At 33.4% G+C, this 24,273-nt stretch overlaps 1 protein-coding gene across 4 annotated transcripts; it reads left to right on the top strand.

The window, feature by feature from the left end:
* Positions 1–1,712: 1,712 nt before the first annotated feature.
* LOC110426551 (P-loop containing nucleoside triphosphate hydrolases superfamily protein) lies at positions 1,713–23,752 on the top strand. Of its 4 annotated transcripts, none has more exons than XM_021441789.1 (33): positions 1,713–1,948; positions 2,037–2,126; positions 3,269–3,387; positions 4,810–4,923; positions 5,005–5,086; positions 6,294–6,361; positions 6,437–6,517; positions 6,667–6,812; positions 6,909–7,011; positions 7,644–7,724; positions 7,934–8,002; positions 8,089–8,148; positions 8,233–8,394; positions 9,731–9,787; positions 11,147–11,389; positions 11,461–11,526; positions 11,616–11,807; positions 11,951–12,055; positions 13,005–13,091; positions 13,289–13,402; positions 13,570–13,683; positions 13,807–13,893; positions 13,987–14,190; positions 14,270–14,446; positions 15,002–15,208; positions 15,336–15,425; positions 15,533–15,673; positions 19,109–19,206; positions 22,133–22,211; positions 22,308–22,451; positions 22,531–22,650; positions 22,742–22,813; positions 23,352–23,752. In XM_021441789.1, exons 1-33 carry the CDS (start codon positions 1,825–1,827, stop codon positions 23,577–23,579), a joined length of 3,924 nt encoding a protein of 1,307 aa, XP_021297464.1. In that variant the 5' UTR covers positions 1,713–1,824; the 3' UTR covers positions 23,580–23,752. The 4 variants fall into 4 exon arrangements, 3 of the variants coding, with proteins under 3 accessions (XP_021297464.1, XP_021297463.1, XP_021297462.1); XM_021441788.1 differs by having other exon boundaries at positions 13,238–13,402; positions 13,840–13,893; XM_021441787.1 differs by having other exon boundaries at positions 13,238–13,402.
* Positions 23,753–24,273: the final 521 nt, after the last annotated feature.

The following is a 24,273-nucleotide window of genomic DNA, read 5'->3' as shown; positions in this document are numbered from 1 at the left end:
GTGGTATAATCATCTTAGTGCATATTTGTTGAAAGAAGGGTATAGAAATAATCCTATGTGTCTATGTATTTTATAAAAGGGTTTAGATATGAATTTATTATAATTACTATTTATATTGATGACTTGAATATTATTGAAACTCTTGAATAGTTATTAAAAGTGGTGGATTACTTAGAGAGAGAATTTGAGATGACATACCTTGAACAAAAATAAAGTTTTGTTTGGGTCTTGAGATTGAACACTTGACAAATGAAATTTTTGTCCATTAATCAAATTATATCGCAAAAATGCTAAAATAATTTTATATGAGAAAAGCATATCCATTGAGTTTACCAATAGTTGTAAGGTTACTAAATGTGAAAAAAAGATTTTTTTTGACCTGGTGAGGATAATGAATAATTTCTTGATCTTGAAGCATCGTATCTTAATGCAATTAGAGTACTAACGTATCTTACTAACAATACATGACTTGATATATAAATTGCTATGAATTTATTAGCAAGATATAGTCCTTCTCCAACTCGAAGACATTAGAATGGAATTAAACATATACTTTGATATCTTCGAGGAACAATGGATATAGATTTATATTATTCAAATGCATCAAAATAAAATTTAATCAGTTATATAGATGCAGGATATTTATCTGATCCACACAAAGCTCGATCCCAAGTAGATTACTTGTTCACATATAGAGGTACAGCTATTTCATGACGTTGTATAAAATAGACTATAGTTGTTACTTCTAATCATGTAGAAATTTTAGCAACTCATGAGTAAATCGTGAATGTGTCTGGTTAAAATTTGTAACTCAATATATTTGAGAAACGTGTGGTTTGTCAATCAAGAAGGAGATTCCAACAATGTTATATAAAGATAATATTACTTGCATAGTACAGCTAAAGGAAGGATATATTAAAGGCGATTGAACAAAACACATAGTTCGTCAAAATTCTTCTTCACTCATGATCTCCAAGAAAAGGATAAAATACGTGTTTAACAAATTCAGCAAAGTGACAATCTAACAGATTTATTCACTAAAGCCTTTCTTACTGTAATATTTGAAAAGTCCGAATACATTATTTTAAAGATCTCTATAATGCACTCATTAGGAGAATAAAATACGTACTGTACTCTTTTCCTTCATGAAGGTTTTTCTTACTGAGTTTTTCTTGATTAGGTTTTTAATGAGACCGTATTTTTGAAAAGATTATGTACTTTTTTTTCTTCACTAGGATTTTTTTCCCATAATGTTTTTTCTTAATAAAGTTTTAACGAAGTATATTTTTAATACAATAAATATTTAAGGGAGAGTGTTATGAATATTTTTGTGAATACTATTTATGTTATCTATATCTAGATTTGGTGTAAATTAGATTGGATTAAGATTTAATCTATTTAATCTGTAATTATTATTTTAATTTTGTAAATTGAATCTAGATAAGGAGTTATTAACTTATAAATAAGTTATTTTGCTTCATTTATAAATATATACTTGAATAAAATCTTATTACTCATTTTAAATACTTTATTTTATATTTCTCTTATAATTGATCTTTTAAGATTTATTTAATAACATGTTTAAATTTTTTTAACTAGTTAATATTTTTTAAATATTATACAATTAAAAAAAAAGTTACCCGAGTTGTTACCCGAGTTCTTTTGAGCCATTCTGGTAATTTCGACTATCACTCCGCAGTCCCCAAGTTTGGGGGCAAAATCCACAGGCGGGAAACATAAAGCGACGTCCAAAATAGGGTATTTTCAAACTTGTTACCAGCAATTCCTCTTCTCTCTGACGCTGAGAAGTTGAAATTGGAGGAAATGGAGAGAATTCACGTGGCCGTTAGAACGAGGCCGCTATTTCCTGAGGATGCGAAGACAAGCCCTTGGAAAATCTCTGCCAACTCCATTTTCATCCCCAATCACTCCACTAAGTTCGAATTTGGTAGTTCCCCTCTCTAATTAATCAATTTCTGCATCTTTTTAAAGTTAATGTTTTCTTATTTTTTGACAATTTTTTTTGGATAATTTAGACCAGATATTTGGTGAGGATTGTAAGACCGGAGAGGTTTATGAAGCCCGTACCAAAGAGATAGTGGCGGCCGCAGTTCGTGGATTCAATGGTGCCATTTAATTTGTATTCAGCGGTTGTTTAATTTGAGTCAATATGTAGTTCATTTTAATAGTTTTGGTAGGTTTTTGAAGTTTGCATTTTCTTCCAAATGCTTCTAGGGACTGAATTTTCCCCTATTATATGCTAACAGGCTCTCTTTGAATATGTGTTCGATGTGAGAAAAGTAAATTTGAAAGAAAAATAAAAAGAAAGATGAAAGCACAAAAAATATAAAACTTTCTTCATGTGTTTTAACAAAATTTGGGTTTTGCATTTTTCTTCTATTATATATTTTTTTAAACAATTTTTGTCTCATCTTTCTCTGTTTTCAAACTCTAATAGAGAAAGTCTATTTTGATTTTCCTTGGAATTTGGTTTGAACACATGATTTGGCTATTTTGATAATGGAAGAATCCTTCACCTTTAGATTGAGATGGGGTTTTTGAGGTATTATACAGGCCAATTGATAGCTATTTTCACTTTCTGAGTGGGAATTGCTTCTGTTCTAATGAAATACTTTTGGAATCTTGCCATTAGACAAGTGCAGCTTGATTTTAACGCACAAGTATCTCTCTCATTTGCTGTGAGCTATTTATGATCTCCTAATTTGGCATTGGTGCATCATGAAGCAAAATTTTGTAGAGATTTTTGTACTTTTTTGGTGGTGTTGTTGCATATACTCTAAATTTGGAGTTTACTATTGTCTTATGTTCACCTATTACCAATCGGTTTTAGGTTGGATGCTCAACATGGTGTCACAGCCAAAGTAAATTGTTGCCCTGGTTGTTATTGTTGTTATTTGTTGCCTCGGTGGTGTTATCTACATCAGTTAAGTTTAGCATTTGCTATTTTCTTATATTTTTGTTGATTCCATGTTGCACGCTTAACAGCACTCATTCTAATTATTTGGAGCTTGTTAATGTGAGCCACTGGGGGTTAAATAGCTTTTTGTATATGATGTACATGGAGTCAATTACGTTAGAATTTTCAGTTAGTTAGATTTTTTTTTCTCTAAGAGCCTTTTCTCCAATTGTAGGACAAATAAAGAAATTTCTCATTCCTTGTCCTGTTATACATTGCATATTCATTTTGTTTGTTTCCAAGATGATATGTGCCTGTTATACCTTCTCAAGCTTAGTTAGTTTATTGCAGGTACGGTTTTTGCTTATGGACAAACTAACAGTGGAAAGACCCATACAATGCGAGGTTCGGCCGCTGAACCTGGGGTCATTCCTCTTGCTGTGCATGATTTATTTGGCATAATACAACAGGTAGGCATACCGACACTTCTAGCTTTCAAAATCTTGTGCTATTTATATATTTTCAAAAATTTTTAGATATTTGGATAATCTCTGGAAATAACATTGCAAATTAAAGAATATCGATGAATAACTACGTAAGACAATTGAAGTTAACTACAGAAGAAAGATAGTTAAGGGTTTGAGGCATTGGTTAGCCCCATTGTTCTGATTATTACAATTGTCAGTAATATTGTTTTAGTTAGAGATTAATGAGTTGGTTGAGCTATTCAAAGATGGATTTATTTTCATGGAAACCATAAAACAATGGGTTTTGAAGTGTACTTAGGGTAGAGGGTGCCTTGGTAACTATTTCATGAGGTAGAGTCTAGTGCAATGCATGCTTGAATGAGAAATATATGCCTTTAGCTTTGTAAATTTTTGGTAACATTGATGATCAATATGCCACATAAATGATAAAAAGTTGATTTTTCTTTCTGTTGGAACTCCTACACTTAGTGACATCAAAATTTCAAATGAGGTGTTGCATAGCAGAAAAGATTCTCTTAACAAAAATATTAGTTATTATATTTGTGGTTGGCAGATGCTGGTCTGATGCAACAAATGGAATATTCTGTGTATACAAATATATGTCACGTATTTTGTTCTTATTGATGGTTGCAAAGAAATGATTTGGGCCCAAATAGTGAAAAATCAAATTGCACAGAAAGTACGTTGAAATTTTGCATACAGTATTTAGCTAGAAATGGTTTAATCTGGTTTGCTTTGGGTGGTAGATAAATCTTCAAATGTTGTACCAAGTTGAAATTTTTTATGTATTATCTTGTTCATCAGTCTAAAGTTGTTGAAGCTCAATACATTGCCATGTGCAACTGATCTATAACGTATTCATCTCTTTGGGGGCTTGCCTAAAATGTTGGCAAGTTAGTCTTGTGTCCTAGCTAGCTGTTCTTTGCAACCAAGGGTCGGTAGTTGGTGGTTTGGTTAAGTAAAAGTTGCCATTACTATGATGATTAAAATGTAATTGTGTTTTTTTTTTTCTTGGGCAAATATAGTAAATTGTTTCTTATTCTAACGTTGGTTTAGCAGAGTATTTAGCTTGGTGCTTTGTATTGATTCATGTGGTTAAATCTTTTGGCTTGTGATAGGAATAAATTATTTGGGAAAGCTACCTATTAATCACAATTTCTTAAAGTTTGTTTTTTTTAACACTTTTCAAATCTTAATTTCTTATTATGCATTTAAATGTTGAAGGTTCGGTTCAAGGACACAAAAATAAGAAAAAAAAAATAATCGAGTAAAATGAAAAATATAAACTTCAAATTGAAGATTGACTAACTAGTATCTGACCTTTTAAGTTAAAAGAAATTTCCTTAAAATGTTTTTGCACTATGTCTGCATGCAAGTATTTCTATTTTCTTTTTTTAATTTCAGGATGTGGATCGAGAGTTTCTTCTTCGAATGTCGTATATGGAAATATATAATGAAGAAATAATTGATTTGTTAGCCCCTGAGCATCGAAAATTACAGATTCATGAAAGTATAGAGGTATTAAAACTGCAATAGTATTTTTTTCTACTTAATTTCCTATTTTCTTACTAGTAAATCATTTTCTCTTCATAAATGTAGAGGGGAATATATGTTGCTGGCTTACGCGAAGAGATTGTTGCCTCTCCTCAACAAGCACTCGACTTCATGGAGTTCGGAGAATGTAATTTCTTCATCTTTTTAATAGTTTATACTTCTGCACAAGTTTTTTTTTTTTAAATCTTCATTTAATTTTTATTTTTGATTGAATTGTCATTAGTTTTGAAATAAAATAAAAAAATGTCTAAAATTGTGATGATTGCCCTTAAAATCAAAAACAGGAGAAATGTGAAGTAGAAAAAAGAAGAGTTAGCTTACGTATATTAATATCTTTTTCAATTTTATTCTATTTATTTGAATTCACTCTTCGGTTTTTACTTTTTTTTAAGGTTAATTACAGATTTGATATCTGAATTATATTGAAATTGTCAATTTGTTACCTGAAGAGAAAAAAAATCGCAATTAAGTACTTGAATTATGATTTTGTCTATCAGTTTGCACTTTTGACTAACTCCATTAGTCAAATCAGTGACATGTTAAGAAACACCCAATTAGATCATGCCACATGTCTAAAAATTTCATGTCAGTTGTTCTTTTTCATTTTTGAAATTTTTTTCCAAATGTTTTAATTTTGTATTAAAAATTTAAAAAGAAAAACAAAAAAAACTCAAAAAAATTCAAAAAAAAAAAAATGGATGGCAGGGATATGGGGTGAGAGGGAAAGAGAGAAACAAAGAGAGAGAGAGAGAGAGAGAGAGAGAGAGAGAGAGAGAGAGGAAGGGGGGGGGGGGGGGGGGGGCAACAGGAAAAAGGGGTTCAGCTAGCAATGTAGTGTCTGCCCTAGGCAGACTGGCACCCCAATCTGCCATGGGCCAGGCAGATAGAGTCAATCTGGCCAGAGCAAGCCAGATTGGCATGATCTGCCTAGCTTGAGGTTGATTAGTGCCGATTTGCTAAGGAGCCCTCTTTGCCTTTTCCTTCTGTGTCTCTCTTCCTTTCCCCGCTTTCCTTATCTTTCCTTTCTCTCCCCATTTTTCTCGTTTCCAATATTTTTCAGATTTTTTTCATTTTTCTGATTTTTTATTTTTGAATTCCAAAAATAAAATATTTTTAGACAAAATAAAAAAAAGAAAATAATGTTACTTTCTTAGACATGTGGCGCGACGTGACACATTTGACTAACTCTGTTAGTTAAAGGTGCAAATTGATGGATTGATGCATATTTCGAGTGCTTATTTGTAATTTTTTTTCTAGGTACCAAATTGACAATTTCATTCTAGTTTAGGTACCAAATGTGTAATTAACCTTATTTTTTATGATCCAAAATTTAGCTCACAGGCATATTGGAGAGACAAATATGAATCTGCACAGTAGTCGATCACATACCATTTTTCGCATGGTAAGTTATAAGTACTAAATCTTATTTTTAATATGAGTATATTTGCACATTTGGCTTACTATATTAGCTAAATAGATCATTGAGAGTCGCGATAGAACTGAAGATGGCGATGGAGATGCAGTTGATTCTTGTGATGCTGTTCGAGTATCTGTTTTGGTAGGTGATTAAATAGAACAACCATTTTTCTTCTTTTATGTTAAATAGATTAATAAAATGTTTTGGTAGTTGCCAATGAATATCTTGTTTAGTTTTATTTATGCTAATTATCATTTTTTGTCAATTCTTTTTTGTTCTTTTGCTCATAGAATTTAGTAGACCTTGCTGGATCAGAACGTGCCGCTAAAACTGGTGCAGAAGGTGTTCGGCTAAAGGAAGGTTCCCATATTAACAAAAGCTTGATGACATTGGGAACAGTGATTAAAAAATTGAGTGAAGGTGCCGAAAGTCAAGGGTATGTTCATTCGTTTGTTTGTTCATGTTTTTTTTTGGAGAAAAAGGTGAGGTGCTATTATTTTTCAAATGTTAATGAGTTAAGAACATTTTGCAGGGGTCATGTTCCATACCGAGATAGTAAACTTACACGCATATTGCAACCTGCTTTGGGAGGAAATGCAAATACAGCTATAATATGCAATATCACACTTGCACAGGTAGTAATCTTTAAAAACAGTTTAGTTGATTGCGTCTTCGCAAGTAAGCTTCAACACAGCTGCAATCATTCCTCTTTGTTTGTATTACGAAGACTAATATAGGCACTCCCTCTGTCTCTAGAATGTTTCACGTATTGACTTTTCATAGAGTTGAGGAATAAAAAAATGAAAAAAGAAAGGATAAAGTGGGCAGATTTTGAAGTTAAAGTGTCTGTTTAGTGGGTTCCATTTCTTTAAAGTGGTTTTGACAAAAGGGTAAAATGGAAAAAATTGGTTTTAAATCTATCGACTTTGTCAAGGAGATATTTGAATGTGACACTGTTAAAAAGGCAAAAGTAACAACATGAGAGTAGAGGGAACAATGTTTAAAGAATATAACTAAAATGAAATGATTAACCATTATTTGGGGTTTCGTTTGGTCTTTGACAAACATTTTAGTTCAAGCTAAAGGGGAGATTTATTTACTTGTGAAATTATGCAAGCCAATCTCAGAATCATATGTGCAATAAAATCACCTTTTATTTTATTTATTGTTAATTTTAATGGTTTCACAGTTTTTTGTAACTGACAATGTGGTTGTTAGTTTTGATTTACTGCAATTCCACCATTTAATCAATCTTTTATAATGGCAGATTCATGCAGATGAGACTAAAAGCAGTCTTCAGTTTGCAAGCAGGGCATTGCGTGTCACAAACTGTGCTCGTGTGAATGAGGTTTATTCTGATTTTTGTTGCGTTACCTATGTTGAGCTTTCATTTAGCGTTTATTCATCTAGCCGGCCTTGAAGATAATTCATAGTATGCAGTGGCATGTCAAATACACTGGATCTTTATATGTGTATTGTTAGCTCAAGTTCTTATTTCAAGGCAAACATGTATGCTAGTTTGCTTAAATCTTACTTAAGCTTGTTCTTTTGTGTTAGATTTTAACTGATGCTGCTCTGCTAAAACGTCAAAAGAAAGAGATAGAGGAGCTTCGAGCCAAATTGCAGGTTTGCAACTATCTTTGTGGTTTTTGTGAAATCTCAAAAGATGCTTTTTGGAAATAGTGACTCAGTAAATATTTTGTGTCTCTTAGGGTTCTCGTTCAGAACACTTGGAAAAAGAGATTCTCAATTTGCGAAATACATTATTGCAGGTATTATAGTTTTCACTTGATGATTTACTTACATTTTACAGAATGTTTGAGTATGTTATGGAAGTTGCAAGGCTCATTTTACAGTCTGAACTGGAGAGAGAGCGGATAGCTTTGGAATTGGAGGAAGAAAAGAAAGCACAAGTAGAGCGTGAAAGGGTGTTGCAAGAGCAAGCAAAGAAAATAAAAAATTTGAGCTCAATGGTCTTGTATTCAAGTAGAGATGAGAGTCGAGATCAGTTTAAAAAGGTTTATCTAAAATAACTCTACCTTCTTTATTCTGCATTTGCTTTTGTATTATTGTGTATACATTCTCTACTTTTGTTAGCTTATCTACTAATGTGATCACAAATTCTATGAATATAAATAATTTGTGCTGCCTATAGGAATCATACTATGGCCATTCCAACTAGATGAGTGGCTTGAGTTTTAATATGTAAAATGAGTAATGTAAAGGATTTGGACATACATAATAAAAACCTGGATTAAAGAATCATTAGTTAGTACTATATGATTTGCATGTTAGTCCATAAACAAGGAATTGAATAAGCAAATGATAGTTGTGCTGATGACAATGCCATGTTTAACAGGTTTAGTAAACTGGTTTGTAAATTTCAACAGGATTGGCTTGATTTGTGCATTGAGTGAAGTCAACTGCTAGTGGTTTCTCAGGACTTGAATTGGTTGATCATCAGCTTCTCTAACTGCAAGCTGATCTTTGTAAATTCCATTGTAATGTGCTTAGTTCAGTCAAGTGTCACTTTTAGAATTAATTTAGCAACCAAGTTTTGCTTTCTGTTCCGTTTTATCAGTTCACTTCTGTTAATGGTTCAGCAAGCAGATAAATATGTAGATCTGTGTTGATGCCACATTCAGATCTCTAGACTAAGCTTATATGCCATTATCCTTGATTCAATTTTTATAAATTGGGTGATTTGATCAAGAATCCTATATGTTGTTTAGTTGAAGAATAGGATAACACATTTATTATATGAATCAATTAGTATTTGTGCTTGTAAAATGAGAATTATTAGTGGGTTGTTTTGGTCAAATATTTGAGGGATGGGTGTTGATTTTGAGGTCTAAATTCATTGTTTGGGATTGATTCAGAGAATCTCGATTTGATTTTGGGTCAAATATACTCTGAATTTTTAAAAGGTCCAAACTGAAGACCTCATTTAACTGTTTGTTGAATTCAGCCAAGTAAAATTCTCTCCTCAAATCTAAGATTATTTTAAAGGCTTGAATTTTGAGTTCTAGATTTATCCGAACGAAGAATTTCACATTAAAAAATTATAAATTAAAAATTAACATCCAACTTTAAATTTAAATTCCCAAACACAACCTAGAGAGTTTTGGCATTATGTATTGGCTAGCTCATGGGTGTTCTACTCTGAGTACATAAAGCAAGGATAAAGTTTGCAACTGCTAAACATTTAACTCAAATCAAAGTCCCTTACCTTAGCACCGTTTGGTAGTTTGTTGGATGCATATTGGATACATGTAGTCTTCTCTTGTCTACATTACATACCTATCTTGGCCTTTCATTTTGATTATTGATTAAGTTTTTTGTTTGTTGCTGTAGGAGAAGAGGCGAGATACATGGTGCCCCGGGAATCTTGCACGGGAGGCTCTTCGAGAGGTAACTTTTATGTTTCTTGCTTCTGTTAGGATAATAAACTTAATTCAGGCATCATAATAGAATTTCAGTTTAATTTTTCCACCTTCCTTCTGGGTGTGAGCCGTAAATCAATGTGTGATTGTACCTTATATACATAATAAAATTAAGATGTTTTGTTTGAGCAAAGTGCAATGATGTAGGATTCCTTTAATAGGTAAAAGCATGAAATATTTTGTGATGACGTTAGCACATGGAGGAAATTGATGAATGCAAGACTTTCTTTCTTTTTCCTTGTTGTGATGTATCGCTGTTTGATAGTGTGTGGGAGCATCAGAATGTTGGATTTGAGAAACGTATGATGATGTAGAATTCCTTCGTTTGGATAGCATGAAATATTTTGTGATCATTGAAGCATGTCAATGAAATTGATGAACTTTGATGGTGATTTTCTTTCTTTCTTTATTACTAGTCTTCTTATCCTCATGCTCCTCTTAAAAATAATCATGGTTTGAAAGAACTAATAGGTTATAGGAAAATGCTTCATAGGATATTGTTGGACAATTTAAGATAAGACTTAGTATTCTTCATTCTAATTGATATAGGATGTTAAAAGTCCTGAATCTTTAAATAAATTATGTTTAACAGAACTTTGGAAGGGGGTTCAAACGGTGAGTTTTTCTTTTAGAGCTTTCACTTGCTTGCTTGCCCTCTTTGTTGATAGTATTAGACTATATTAACCATTGACCTCTTCAATTCTTGCTTATGGAGCATTTTGCATGTATTTCTAAATGTAAAGGTCTATAGCAATGGATACTATCCAAGTTTTTGAGATAACCTATTGGCATTGAAGGGAGGTGAAATGTTGATAGAGTTTTGTTGATGTAGCTTAGTTTGGTGGAATTGATTCCTATCATTCTGTGTTATACGAATTTCAGTTATCTATATAATTATTGAGTGACATATTGCTTTAGTTAAAATTCCACAATATTAATCTATATTTTTGTCAGAATCAGATGGCTTGAGTAAAGTCAAGTTTGGATCAATTGTTATTTTTTTAAGAATTATAGTAACAACAAATGACTATTTTAATGGTAAAGTGGGCTTCTTGGATGTGGAACTCCATGCAAGTTGGAGTGGGGAAGTTTTCATCCCCATATGCTGGGGTGGGGAAGAAGGGCTTTCTAAGTGTGGCCTTCTCAAGTAGTGACTTCCAGAGCCTGCCCTGTTCTGTTGCTGTTGCTACTTATGAAGTATAATTTATAATGTTATTCAATATCTTTTCAACCTCATGTTTTATGCAAATTCGTGAAAATTTTCTTCTTGTGCTTTAATGCAACTTTTGCTTTGGATGTATGCTAACATTAATTTTCTGTGCTGTAGGCCTACTCAAGTGTCCAATCAAACTCATCTGCCATAAAACCAACTAAATCTCTGCGTAATATGGGACCACTTCTTTCATTCGAGGAGTTGGTGGATGAAACTGAAATTTCAGATGACCTAAGCAAGCAAGATGAGGATTGTAAGGCTAGTGTTTTGGAGGACTGTACTCTTCCTGATCCATGTGCTTTACTGCATGTAACAAACAGGAGAAAAGTGCTACCAAGGAAGAAAAGCTCCTTTGTGGTTTGTACTATGCCCTTCTGTGTAAATGTCCTTGTATCAATCTTGCTTCCTGATATGTATTATTCATTCAGGAGGACAGTGAACTACTGGAACTGCAAACAGAATATGAGGATTTGCTTTTAAACTTTGAAACTCAGGTCACTCATTTTACTTGTTTCTTGTTATTTTTCTATGCCTTAGCACACAAATTTTCTCCATCTATTTATTTACGCCATTTTATAAGCAGAGGACTATGAGTGAGATACAAATTGATTGCTTAATGAGAAAGCTGGCTGAGGCTGATTCCCTTCATAATATGAAACATATCGAGTCCAATGACCATTCTGCGTTTCATGCCAACAAAACCAATTGTGCTGACAAGAATATTGGTTTGAGGGAATTTGAAGCTATTCTTGTGATCAAGCAACTTCAAGAGAAGGTTTATCTTATTATTTTTAGTATTTCTCTCTCTCTCTCTCTCTCTCTCTCTCTCTTTTGTAAAGCGTCTTTCGTTGCACCTACCAAGAATATGTTGATTGATGGTTTATTTTTTCTGTTTATGTCTATATATATACCTATTAGATTAAAATACTGGAAACAGAAAAGTCTTCAAGCCAACAAAATCTCAACAGTCTTGTTGAACTTGCAACAGAGCAGAATATATGTGCAAGGGAGAAGTTTGATGAGGTAATAGTTATTTGACCAATTATTCATAGCCTTGCTATACTTCTTATCCTGTGGATAGCTAAAACGTATGGTCTGCTTCACTCATGTTTTGTAATCTGCTGGGCTTAACTGGGCTTAAGGAAAACTGAAACCTTTTCATGTACTAGACTACCAGTTGCAAATCGACAATAAAATTTCAAGTCTATTTAGGCCTCCCCTACTTTGCAAGGACCGCAACTCAGGAGTGAGAGGAAAAAGGAAATTCAATTGAAAATTGATTGGATACAACATCTTTTGCAGCGTGGCTTTGGGTTTTTTAGTGCAAATTTGTGACTGCTGTGATCTTGTCTTCAGATGCTAAAAGCAACATGAAGTGCTGGTATAAAGCGCTGTTGTTGAGTATGATTGTACAAGAGCAGCATTAGAACTTTACAATTTTAGTCATAGTTGTCATAACTTGAAAGATTACCTTTTCTTATGATGTGTTTCCCTTGGAAAGTATATGTGTAATTTGTGGATGGTTTTCAGTGTGGAGCTGATGTGTGCATTAAATAGTTCATCATTCTTATTACAATTTTAAGGATCAAATGTGAGGAATCGAACTTAAATGCCTTTGTTCTCCTAATGAAACTCCAATGATGACAGAAATCATCTTTCTCATTTTTTGAGGTGGAAGGGTAGAGGATCTTCACATATGTCAATTTGTAGGCTTCTAGCACATCTTTTGCTCATTAGTGGTTGTATCAAGGTTATTAAGCAGTAATTTTGCATCTATCATAGTTGATTGAGTGGATAGGTGGATGGATAAATTGGTCTGTGCATCAATTCTGTATGTGTATGCTAGTTTCACCATTATCATTTTTAGAAATTGCATAAAACTTAATCCTTTTGACCTTTTTGAGCTATGTTAAGGTTTTGTTTTCTTTAATTCAGTTTCAATATGGTTTTTAATTGGTGCAATCTGTTATAGCTTTGTCAAGAGCTTCTTAATGCAAGGGAGGAGGCAAGGGTGGCTCGCGAAAAACTTGCTCACAGTGAATCTGGAGGAAGAAAGGATGTAAGTTTTGCATGTGTGTTTATATAAGATTTAAACAGACATACGCGTGCTCATCCTTGTCTTCATTTTTGCATCGAATTTTCCTTTTCTCTCATTAACAGTCTGATATATATTTTCTTTATTATGTGTAAATATTCTCATGTCAGAAGTGCATGAAACTGATTTTGAGTTGTGATTTTGCAATCAAGCTCTTAAAGGAAGTAGAGGATCTAATTTCTGAAGCTCAAGAGTCAAAAGAAGTAGTTCAAAGTCTATCATCCCTTGTGGATGATGCTTTTCAGAGTTTTTCTGCAATAATTCAGGAATTTCTTGTGAGTAATCGTGAAACATCTTGTGAGAACTACCCTTAATATCAACTGTTAAATTTTTTGAATAATAATTCTAAATTTGAAAGAAAACTGCTGAAGTCAATATTATTATTAATTGCGTTTGCGTCCTATCTCCATCTAAGTTGTTTAGTTTTATGCATTGTATACAGGATTTCAATGGTATTATGTGTGAGAATTCTGTACAACAAAAAATAATTATTGCAAACACTGAGAAATTACACAGTTGCATGCGACAAAGGACTTCAGAACTGGAGAATGATAAGGTGAGGCATTTGGATTTTACATGTGCATAGTGTGTATTTTCTTAATCCTGTTTCTGTTATATGAAATTATGATTGCTATTAGGATTCCAAGATGAAATATGTGAACTAATACCTGGCTTGTAGCTTCTTTTGCACAATCAATCTGTGGATCTGCAGAAGCAGGTACAGGAACTAATGGAAGATGCTCAAAACCATGAAGCATCCTTGATGGTAAGATTTTTGTCTCTCGTTTAACTTACTACAGTATGCATATCATGTATGGGTGAAGATGCCATTCTCTAACATTCGTTAATATTGTTTCAGGCACTCTCTGAAGAACATGACTGGGAAAAATCACAGTATCTTTCGCAAATTCAAAGTCTTGAAAAGGAGATATCATATCTTTCGTCATGTTCCTTGGCAAGAGAAAAGGAGAGTTTAAGAAAAGATTTTGAAAAAACAAAATTGAAGTTGCAAGACACTGAATGCAAGCTGAAGAATACTATTCAGGAGAAAACAAAACTTGAGGTTCAGTGCACATGTTTTGAAGTTTAAAGTTTGGCTTAACTATGTTATCAATCTATTTTGATCTGCTTCACATTTCTAGGGGGAGAAAGCATTTGCTGAACGTGAGATTAAGCGATTGCATGGTCAGAAGACTCTTCTTGAGCGTGACATCAGCAAACGTGATTCACTAGCTGGTAGAAGGCGTGATTCAGTTTTTGATAGGAATTCAAAGATGTTTGATCCCAAGAAAGCAAAAGCTCTTGAGCAGACAATGCAGGTGATGATGATGGGACTTGGCATGTGTTTCATAGTTCTGTAATGAACATCTAAAATGCAAAAAGAGTTAATTTGATGTGGTAATTTCAAATAGAAATTAAACATTCAACAGTTTTTTCTCTAAGTTCTTGCAATTATGAACTTGTTTTTGGGTGAGTCCATTTTGCCCAATCTCATTGAAATCTTACAGGTATTTTTTTTATAAGCCCTTTTGTACTTCTATGTAATCTATTAATACATCAACAACTTATGGACTGAAAATTGAAACCGAATCGAATACAAGAAAGAATTGATCCATGCCAAGCTGAACGAAACTCTATGGTTTGAAGCAGTTTCAGTTTTATTTGTTTTTTTGCTCAGCCCTAGTTGTCATTATGATGAATTTTCTCTCACCAAAGTTCTTGATAAATTTTCTCTGACCTAGGACAAAGGAATACCTTTCTGTAGCTTAAGAAAAATTGCAGTTTGTTGTTTATTTACTAGTTCAATACTAAAACATTCAAAGCATGCAGAATATTTAGAATCTGAATACTCTCTTCAATTTTTATGCTCTTAGGAAGATTATAAGAAGCTGGAGATTCTTGCTTTTGAAATGGAGACAACTATAGCTTCTCTGGAAGAGGAATTAGCATCTGCACACAGGGACAAGGTAGAGGCTATATCCAGAAATGAAGATTTGGCCTTAGCATTTGAAGCCCTGACCAAAAAATTCAATATCACAAGCTCAGAAATGAATGCTCTACAGGAAGAACTCTCTGGCCTTGTGAGCTTCCTGTTATTCTCTTGTTACATCCTTTTGGTTACTCAATATGGTTATCCTTCTTTAAGGTTAAAGTGGTAGCATGCATATTTTGTTTAAATCTTAAATATGGCATTCTCTCACTGTACAGAGACTTAGTTTGGAACAATCTAATTCTAATCAGCAAGAAATGGAAAGCTCCATTAAGAGGCTGCTTGCGGAAAAGGAGGAGTTGGCAATGGTAGTCTAATCCATTGTTGAATTGTGAAGAAAGCTTAACTTTTTTTACCTTAATTGTGTATTTGTTATTGTAATCTTGTTCATTTGATTGTGCCTTTTATCTTGCAGCAACTTACTAGTTCACTATTGGAAATGGAGGAAGAAAGGGCAATACAGTCTGCTAGGGAAAAGGCTTCAATTACAGCCATAGAAGAAAACACAAAGTTGTACAATTCTGAGATAACGTCTTTATCAGAAACATTATCTGAGGTAAGAGTTGAAGTTTCTCATAGAGAATTGTAGACCTTTGTCTGCATTATTGAAAAAGGTCTTATTTTTTTCTTTCACAAGTTCTTGTCCGTTTGCCATATTTTTTTGGAAAAATGTGTGGCGTTTTTATAGATTATGTGATTTTTCACTATGCTATTCCTTGGATGGCAGTTAACTGCTTGCTTGTGGAATTTTTTGAATTTTCTTATGCCATATCTTTTTGGAGTTCATTTTGCATCCTTAATAACTGGAATTATAACAATACTGGTTACTTTGTGCGAAATAAGTTAGATGGACAGAAAGGTCCCTGTCTCTTTTGTTTACTATCATATTGATCAAATATTCTAGTTCTGCAAATCCGTTTTCAATTTATAATAATGTTTAATTCTTAGTTATTTTGCTGTTGAAGATGTATCTCAGTGGAAACTGAAGTTCTTCAGCTTTTAGATCTTCATGACTAGCATATACTAACTCCACTAGTTTAATTACTTATCTTCGTATGTTAGTTTGTTCTGGTACTCTACCTGTTCTGTGTAGTATTTTACTGTCAATGGATTTTTGATTGCAACTTTAGGATTTCTTATGATTGCATTCATGGTATTGTGTGTAGTTTTGTGGGGGAGAGTGATGGTTTGTGGAGTGACGTTGATTGATACTTCTTCATGGAAGAAGTGTCTTGTGTATAGGTGGCAATTGGGCAGGACTCAGTTGGGTCATTTCAGGTTCTAATTGATTGGGTATAAGTTATCTTCTCCAGCTTTCTTTTGCTAGAGATGAAAAATGGTTCAGGTTCTAAGTGCTTGCTTGTCGGTTTAGGTCGTGTAGGGTTTGGGCTACCAGATCAGGTTGTTATGGTCAGCTTTTGCCATCTCTACTTGTGTGTTTTATGTCTCATTTTGTCCATAATATATTACATTAGTTTTCAGCAGAACATATTTCTGCATGGAAGTTTTCTCTATTTTTTTTCTATCAAGCCACATGTAATTCAAGGAAAAAAAAAACATGGAGTACTAATAAGAACAATCCCTTTGGTGGGGGCTGGGGTTCAGTCTTATATGCATCAGCTTTGGTGGGGGCTGGGGTTCAGTCTTATATGCATCAACTTCTTCCACTCTCCACTTAAAATTAGTGTTGGTTTGGGATCTTAATAATCCCAGACATCTGTGAGAACTGAAATCTGGAAGGAGCACTGGTGCTTATAAATTCCCTTTGTCACAAAATAAGTCTAAAAAATCAATGCATTTTTTGATTTTATGCCATAGGAGAACCTTTTTGGTGTGAAAACTTTCAAATTCTATGCTATATATTAATCTGGTAAAAAGTCAGTGAAAGAGCTTTCAGCTTGAGTCGCATTCTTACTAGTCTGACCCTTTGGCATACATTTGAGAAGTTAAAATGGTCCTATCCAATCAAGCTAATCTAATTTCATTCTAATTCGAAGAATATGTGTAGCATGCCAAACTAGGTTATGCAGTCATATATAGCCAAAATCTATAAGAGATATCTCTGAATTCTTTGACTACATCTGTGAGACAGATTTCAAACTGTTAAAGCATAATGTTTTCTTTTCATTTGGTTTAAGTTTTCCACTAATTCATAGTTGCTTTCTAGTGAACAATCTTTTAATTTTTACTGCCTTTTTTTTTTATGGCAATTCATGGCTCTTTAAAATCGATGAACAGTTTGATATTTAACTTGTTTTAACTAAAAGCAGTTTGGTTGCCGTACTCTGCTTTTCTAGCAAAATAAAAATCGAAATTTGACTATCTCAAACTTAATTTGGGCGTTAACAACTTTTAATTTTAAAGCATCACATCAATGCAACTATATTGAGATTTTAGGTGGTTGATGCATGTGCAGTATGACGGAAGAATTTTGAAATTTCAAGTGAATGTCTTTGAACAATTTTATAGGTGGTAAGGGAGGTGGGATTTGTGTAGAGATACTAGTTTCAACTTTGGTCCAAAGTCTTAATTTGATTCTTTTACTATCTGAATTCAGCAGTTTTAGCCCCTTTTTAATGAATTTAATCTCTATACTTTCAATGAAATTCGATTTAAGGAAAATTGGTAATGGTGTTACAATTCTATCACTAACTTCAGCAACATGGCCTTTTTATTGATGATGTGCTATGGAAACTTTGAATTTTTGGCCACAAGGCACTCATTAGCACAAAGAAACTTTAGTTTTAACATAAAATACTAAAAATTGTTCGTTGTAGAATCTTAAAAAATATTAACTATTATTTAATTAATAAAGTATGATTACCAAAAAATTAAAAAGAAAATGTCTGTAAAAAAAATTGGCCAAAAAAATTGTAAAAAAATTAAACAAAACAACGAAAGGAAAAAAAAAAGTCAAGGCGAGAGAAAGAACAAGTGTGGGAGAGAGATCAGGGATGCGGAAGGGGAGAGGGAGGTGCCTGGCACCAATCTGCCCTCCTCTGGTGAGATTGGCGCCACTACAATTCCCTCTCCCCTATCTACCTTTTCCTTTCCCCTCTGTTCCTCCCTTTCTGTCTCTGTCTGTCTGTCTCTCTCTCTCTCTCTCTCACACACACACACACGCACCCACACACACACATAGATACTAGTTTTTCCCCTTCTATTAATTTTTTTTTGTTTTGTTTAATTTATTTAAAAATTGTTTTGTTTCTAATTTCTAATATTTTTTATATTAAAAAAAAATTTTAGATTGATATGTGCTATGTGGAAAAAAATTTTCACATAATCATGCCATGTTATCACCAAAATGCCACATCATTCAAGTAAATGGTAAAATACCATTATGAATTGTTCTTTAATCGGCTTTAAATGGAAGGGTAAGGATTAAAAATTGGGGTAAAGGGACTAACTCATCAAATGGGATAGTAGAGGGACCAAATTTAGACTTCAACCTTCAGAGTTCAAGCCATAGGTAACAATTAAGGGTTCTCTTCTGAATTTTGAAAATTTCAGTTCTTTTAGAACTCATGTTATGCGTCTGTCTAATGTTGTGAGTTCCAGACAACCTGCTAGAATTTTGTTGTGTTAATTTCAGGTTGTGACATCTCTTATACAGGTTTTAATATATTTGTTGCTAGTTTTGTAGTCAAATTTGCTTGATAGTTTTTGTTTATGACTTGTGGAAAAATTCTCATTGTACAAGTGCAGACAATCTAAAAAAGAATAGGAAAACAAATTAGTATAAAGTACATCTAATCCAAATTGTACTGGTAACTTATTCTATAGGTAAGTATCACATTGTTTCTTTTGTATTAATATCTCATTTTCTAGCCAAAACGCCTATTTTTGAAAGGTATTTATGTGCCCTTTTGCCCAAATAGCTGCCTTAACTTTTTATTTTGTGTGGATGTTCTTTGCAACAAAATCTTAGTTTAGAATGTTGAACTCCAGAATGCTATCTTGTTTAACTGAGGATTCTGTTATATGTTAGGTGATGAAGGAGTTGGAGTCGTGCAAAAAAGAATGCGATGTCCTAAGGGAAAAATTGACATACTTTGATGAAAATGCAACATTGGAGAAAAAGTGGAGGTTTGTCTCCCGGATTTCTTTGCCATATGTTTTTGATTGCAACTTGGTTGCGTTACCTGTTGTAGCTGCAAAAAGATGAAAACTTTGTTTTAGTGCTAATCAAACAAGTCCCGGGTTAATGACAAGGGCAGGAGCACAGATACAGTAGGCAAAATCTGATAAAATTCCTGTTAAGTCTCTCACACTGCTAGCACAGCCTTTGTTTTTAAGGGAGACATAATCCTGAATGCCACCAAATTGCATTATTTCTCTTTGTTTAATCCATTTGTAGGTGTGAATAAGAAAAATAAATAAATCTGTCTACTGGGTAGACTGTTCTCTATGTTGCATTTGGACTCTTGAATTTGAAAGGATAACTTGAATCTCATTTTGAATTTAAATTGTTTGGTTGAATCTAAAGTTAAGTTTGTGAATTACTGATTAATCTTTATTACATTTGTATTTGAATGTACACATATATGGGTGATATTTCGAATTCATCACACCATTCTAGCTAAAGTTCATTGAACCTTAGCTAATTTTCATATCTTTGTATTTATTATCACGACCTGCATGACAAAATAAATCTGGAGTCACTGCCAGATCTTCCTAAACCACTAAGGTTTCCTGATTCTTAGTACTCCACCATCTTAACATCCCCTCCCCCTACCCTAAATATAAATAAATGAATAAATTGAAAAAGGAAACCATTGAAAGCAGTCCACCTCACCCTTTGTATGATCACTAGGTTTATAGGTCCCTTATTGCAAGTTATGGACTTTATTTTTCTTTAATCAAACTAAATGAGAAGAAAGTGTTGAAGTAGTCACTTAACCTCGCCTATATTTGGTAAGAAAATACATTGCCAAAAAGGAAGCAGCCTGTACGTGGTGTTTTTCTATGCTCTCAGAATTAAGAAGATTTGTACATCCATCTGCTCGTTAGATGTCCATCAGTTTCTACCAACTCTTCAAATAAAGTTCAAGACATCTTTCGGAATGTGAAAGGAATTGTTATTCCACTTTCATTCCTATGAAATAATTTCCCTTCCACCCTTCTTCCTAAATTCCAACAAAGAAAAGCCAATGCAAAGTGATTACTATGATCATTGGTTGCTATTTATGCAGTAGCAATTCATTTTCATCTGGTAGTCTCAGTGTCAAAGAGAATATTGGTCTTTACCAAATATAAAATATCATATTCAGTAAGTATTCATAATGATTTTTTTTTTACCCTCCTTCCCCCTACTTGAATGATGCAGTAAGCTGGCAACTAACTCAATTCTACAGATAAGTTTCATAGTCCAAACTATTGAACAGACTTGGTCAATATTGCTGATAACCTTAGTACTCTTGTGTGATTATTGAGATGCAGTAGATATCCCATCCGACATATGTGTTTTAATTAATCGAGACTTGAGAGAATCTCATTTACATTAAATCTGTTTCATAGACAGCATATGTGTCAATTAATTGCTACCTCTGTTACTCAGACTCTTCATTTTCTTGACGTACCTGCATCCAGCACATGTCCGACAGACATGGGTATGGAGTTCTGACTCTCCAAACGTATGGAAATGGATAGAAAAAATTGAATGTACCTGTGTCGGACTCATAAAGGTATTTGACACTCAGCCCTGAGTCAGTGTAACATAGATTGCTACTAAATCATTTTTATAGGTTCACAAAACAGATGCTTTCTAGTGAGAAGGGGTTTAGGCTTATGTGATGTTTGGTGTTTAGGTGACAAATGTATCAATGGTCCCTGTTCTTACTATTAGCTCAGGTCCAGTAAAAACTAAAGAGCCTTTTTTTCATTTCCATTTTCCTTTTGGGTATAAAACAAAAGACTAAAGAGCTTTTCAATGTCCATTTTAGCTTTTCTGCCTTTATTGTTTCAATCAACTTCTATTAGCAGTATGTTAAAGATTATGACAGCATCCAGCTTTTGAAGTTAGGAAGCTGCAAATAAGTTGACGAATTTTGAGTAAGGAATGAGAACAATTGCTTCATCCTTAGTCTAAAAACAAAAGGAGGTATATTTCCTGTAAGATTTTTGTACAGATGTGGTTATTTGTTTAATCTTTGCAGCAATAGTAGCTGACAAACTTAAATGTTGTGCTAGAAATATATTATAGTTAGTTGTGTGGATATGAATTTTTGCGTGGGAAGTTAATGCTCTATTTCTTGGACATGGCCCTTCTATATGTAAACTTCTTTGAATACATTGTTCAGTTCTATCAATTCTTTTGGTTTAATATATAATATGACATCTATTTCTTTCCCCTTAACTTAAAGAATTTGACCTGAGGACATGTCCTGGAACAGTTAGGTAATAGAAGAATAATGATTTATGGTAGAGTTCTTGGAGGTATATTTCCTGTAAGATTCTTGTATAGATGTGGTTATGAGCTTTATTGTGCAGAAATAGTAGCTGACAAATTTGTGCTAGAAATAAATTATAGCTAGTTGTGTGGATATGAATTTTTGCTTGGGAAGTTAATGCTATATTTGTTGGATATGGCCCTTCTATATGTGAACTTCTTTGAATACATTGCTCAGTTCTGTTAACTCTTTAGGTTTAATATATAATATGGCATCTATTTCTTTCCCCCATAACTTAAAGAATTTAACATGAGAACATGTCCTGGAACAGTTAGGTAATAGAAGAATAATGATTTATGGTAAGAGTTCTTGTGCCACCTCATTTTCCTTTATAATTTTCAATTTTCATTGAGTTGCTTAATAGGCTTTCCATTCTTGCTCTAAATAAAAGTCTTGATTTTACTTAAAAATGTTAAATACTCCTGTCTGCGGTCCAAATAATGGCATTAAGGTTATAAGAAGTATTACATTTTCCTTTCTGCTATATTTACAAGTATCTAGCTGTTCAAACTTTGAGATTATGGTTATAAAGTTCATTAAAAAGCCACATTTTACCATTGCAGCATGCAGAAGTCTTTACAGATTGACCAGCTGAAAAATGACGTTGAAACTGCTGATGCTAAAAGCAAGCAAAGCGAGCAAGTATTTTCTTTATCTTATCCTGTGCGAATCTTATAACTAAAACACAACACACAATATTAGCATGGCATTCACAGTAAATAATTGTCTTCATTGCAGATATCGAAGTCAAATTTTGAGATTCTTTCTTCGGAGCTTCAACATGCTCAAGAGGAGCTGAGTATTATCAAAAGAGAACGAGAGGATTTATCAGCTAAAATTGGACAGTTGGTTGCTAAATCTGACTTCTCAGATGAACTCCAGGTTTCATCTGTGTGCAGCACTGCAAAATAATCTAGTATTTATTATTTAGAGACTGAAACTTTTAGTATATTCTTGGCAGAAACTTAAAAACCAACTTCTTGATATGTCAAGAGAAAGGGATAAACTAGTGACACAAGTTGAAGAGCAGCAAAGCAGTCTGGTTGAAGTGGAAATGCTTAAACAAGACTCTAATGATGTGGTTGGTGGATTCAGGAAAAAAAAACCATTTTTCTCATTAGTATCTTATTAGGTTGGGAATTATCTGATACCATGTGAGATTTTATTGGCAGTTAATGGAGGCCAAATTTGAAGTTGAGGAACTGACTAGCAGATTGTCCTGTATGGAAGCCAAGATGCACAATGTAAGTAATTGGACACTATCATTTATTGGACCTGATTTTTCATTCATTTGATAATTATAAGCAAATGAGTTTGTCTCAAAGTGTATATTCACTTGTTTCTAGAATGATCTCCATGCTGATCTTTAATCTTGTATACCAGCATTTGGTATGGAGGAACAGTCTTGTCACTGTTGAAATCCCAAGTCTGGGATGTGAGCTTTCTACTTAGAAAATGAATTTCTCAAAATAATTTGAGGAATTAAGTTTATAATTCAAATAGTTTAGACATGTGATCTTTTATCATTTCCACTGTTGCACAGAAGGGCTACATGTGTATTTATCAATTGCCTCCCAAATCCCAACATTTGAACCATTCTAATTCCTTAATTGTGCTGCGCAGTGTTGACTTCTGACATGTTATAGCTAGTTAAAGTATGTTGGTATATAGCCTCCACATTTACATGGAAAAGATGATCGCTTTTTATTCTGTACTTTTATTGAACTTGTTCTCTGTGATTTCCATCTTTCTGAATATGTTTACACTTTTATTTTAATACAGGATCAAGTCAACAACGGAAAGGAAATGGCAAAGCATAGAATGAGGCTTCGCGGAACTCAAGCACAATTGGACGCCCTTCGTTATAGATACAAACAAGCAGTGGAGGAGTCAGATATCATGAACAGGAAGTTTGAGGAAGCTTCAGCAAACTTGAAGGAACGGTTGGCTTCAAAGGGAATTGAGGTTCTCAACCTGAAGAAGCAGCTTGCTGCGGCCTCAGGCCAATAATCGACTCAACACTCCTTGTGTTGTTAATTGAGTAGTTCGGTTCCGAATGGTGTCCATGATAGAGATATTCATTCTGTACTTTCCAAAACTGTTGTAAATGGTTATTGTTAACAAGTTGTTATGCACACTGATTAAGATGTTATTTTGCAAATGTTTCCTCGTTTAATGCATTATCGTTGCCTCAATCACATGAAAAAACACTCAGATATTATCGTGTGATTTGCATAACGCACACATTAATTCTGTTGATAATAGTATTTAAAAATCTAATAAAATTATTATAAACCTAGAGAGTAAAAAGACGACCGCAATTGTTGAAACATGAAATTGACAAGACACGGATCTGTTTTCCCAACCTCTAATTCCTTGGAACACTATCTCAGTCTCCAGCTCCAATGAAAAACCGACCAAGCGAAACACTTCCTTCTCCTTGCTGGGTTTGAATACATAACCTCTATCTATTGCTGTAAGATGTTTGCATAATTCTCCCGAAAGCATATAAAAGCACAATTCAACAAAGATTTGCTGTGGGATCTTACAATCAACAAATATAAGTTTCTAATTCCTTGATGGAATCTAATTAGTGACTATTACTTGTATGGTTATATTGTCACGCCTAAAATAGTTTTTTGAATTTTGTTATTTCGTTTATTTGAACATTAGGCTGCATAGGTGTAATTCTTTTATTTTACCA

Source organism: Theobroma umbraticum, unplaced genomic scaffold (genome assembly GCF_002168275.2).
Source record: "Theobroma umbraticum cultivar Fairchild unplaced genomic scaffold, ASM216827v3 scaffold_89.0, whole genome shotgun sequence".
Classification (NCBI taxonomy): domain Eukaryota; kingdom Viridiplantae; phylum Streptophyta; class Magnoliopsida; order Malvales; family Malvaceae; genus Theobroma; species Theobroma umbraticum.
Note: the sequence above shows the minus strand (reverse complement) of the source record. Positions and strands in the feature narration are given on the sequence as shown.

Bases quoted from the DNA above. Each gene is read 5' to 3' on its own strand.
- LOC110426551 (XM_021441787.1), top strand. From the start codon at position 1,825: ATGGAGAGAATTCACGTGGCCGTTAGAACGAGGCCGCTATTTCCTGAG. The intron at 8,395-9,730 runs GTTTATCTAAAA...TTGTTGCTGTAG, and splicing joins GTCGAGATCAGTTTAAAAAG to GAGAAGAGGCGAGATACATG. The intron at 15,426-15,532 runs GTAGTCTAATCC...TTTATCTTGCAG, and splicing joins AAAAGGAGGAGTTGGCAATG to CAACTTACTAGTTCACTATT.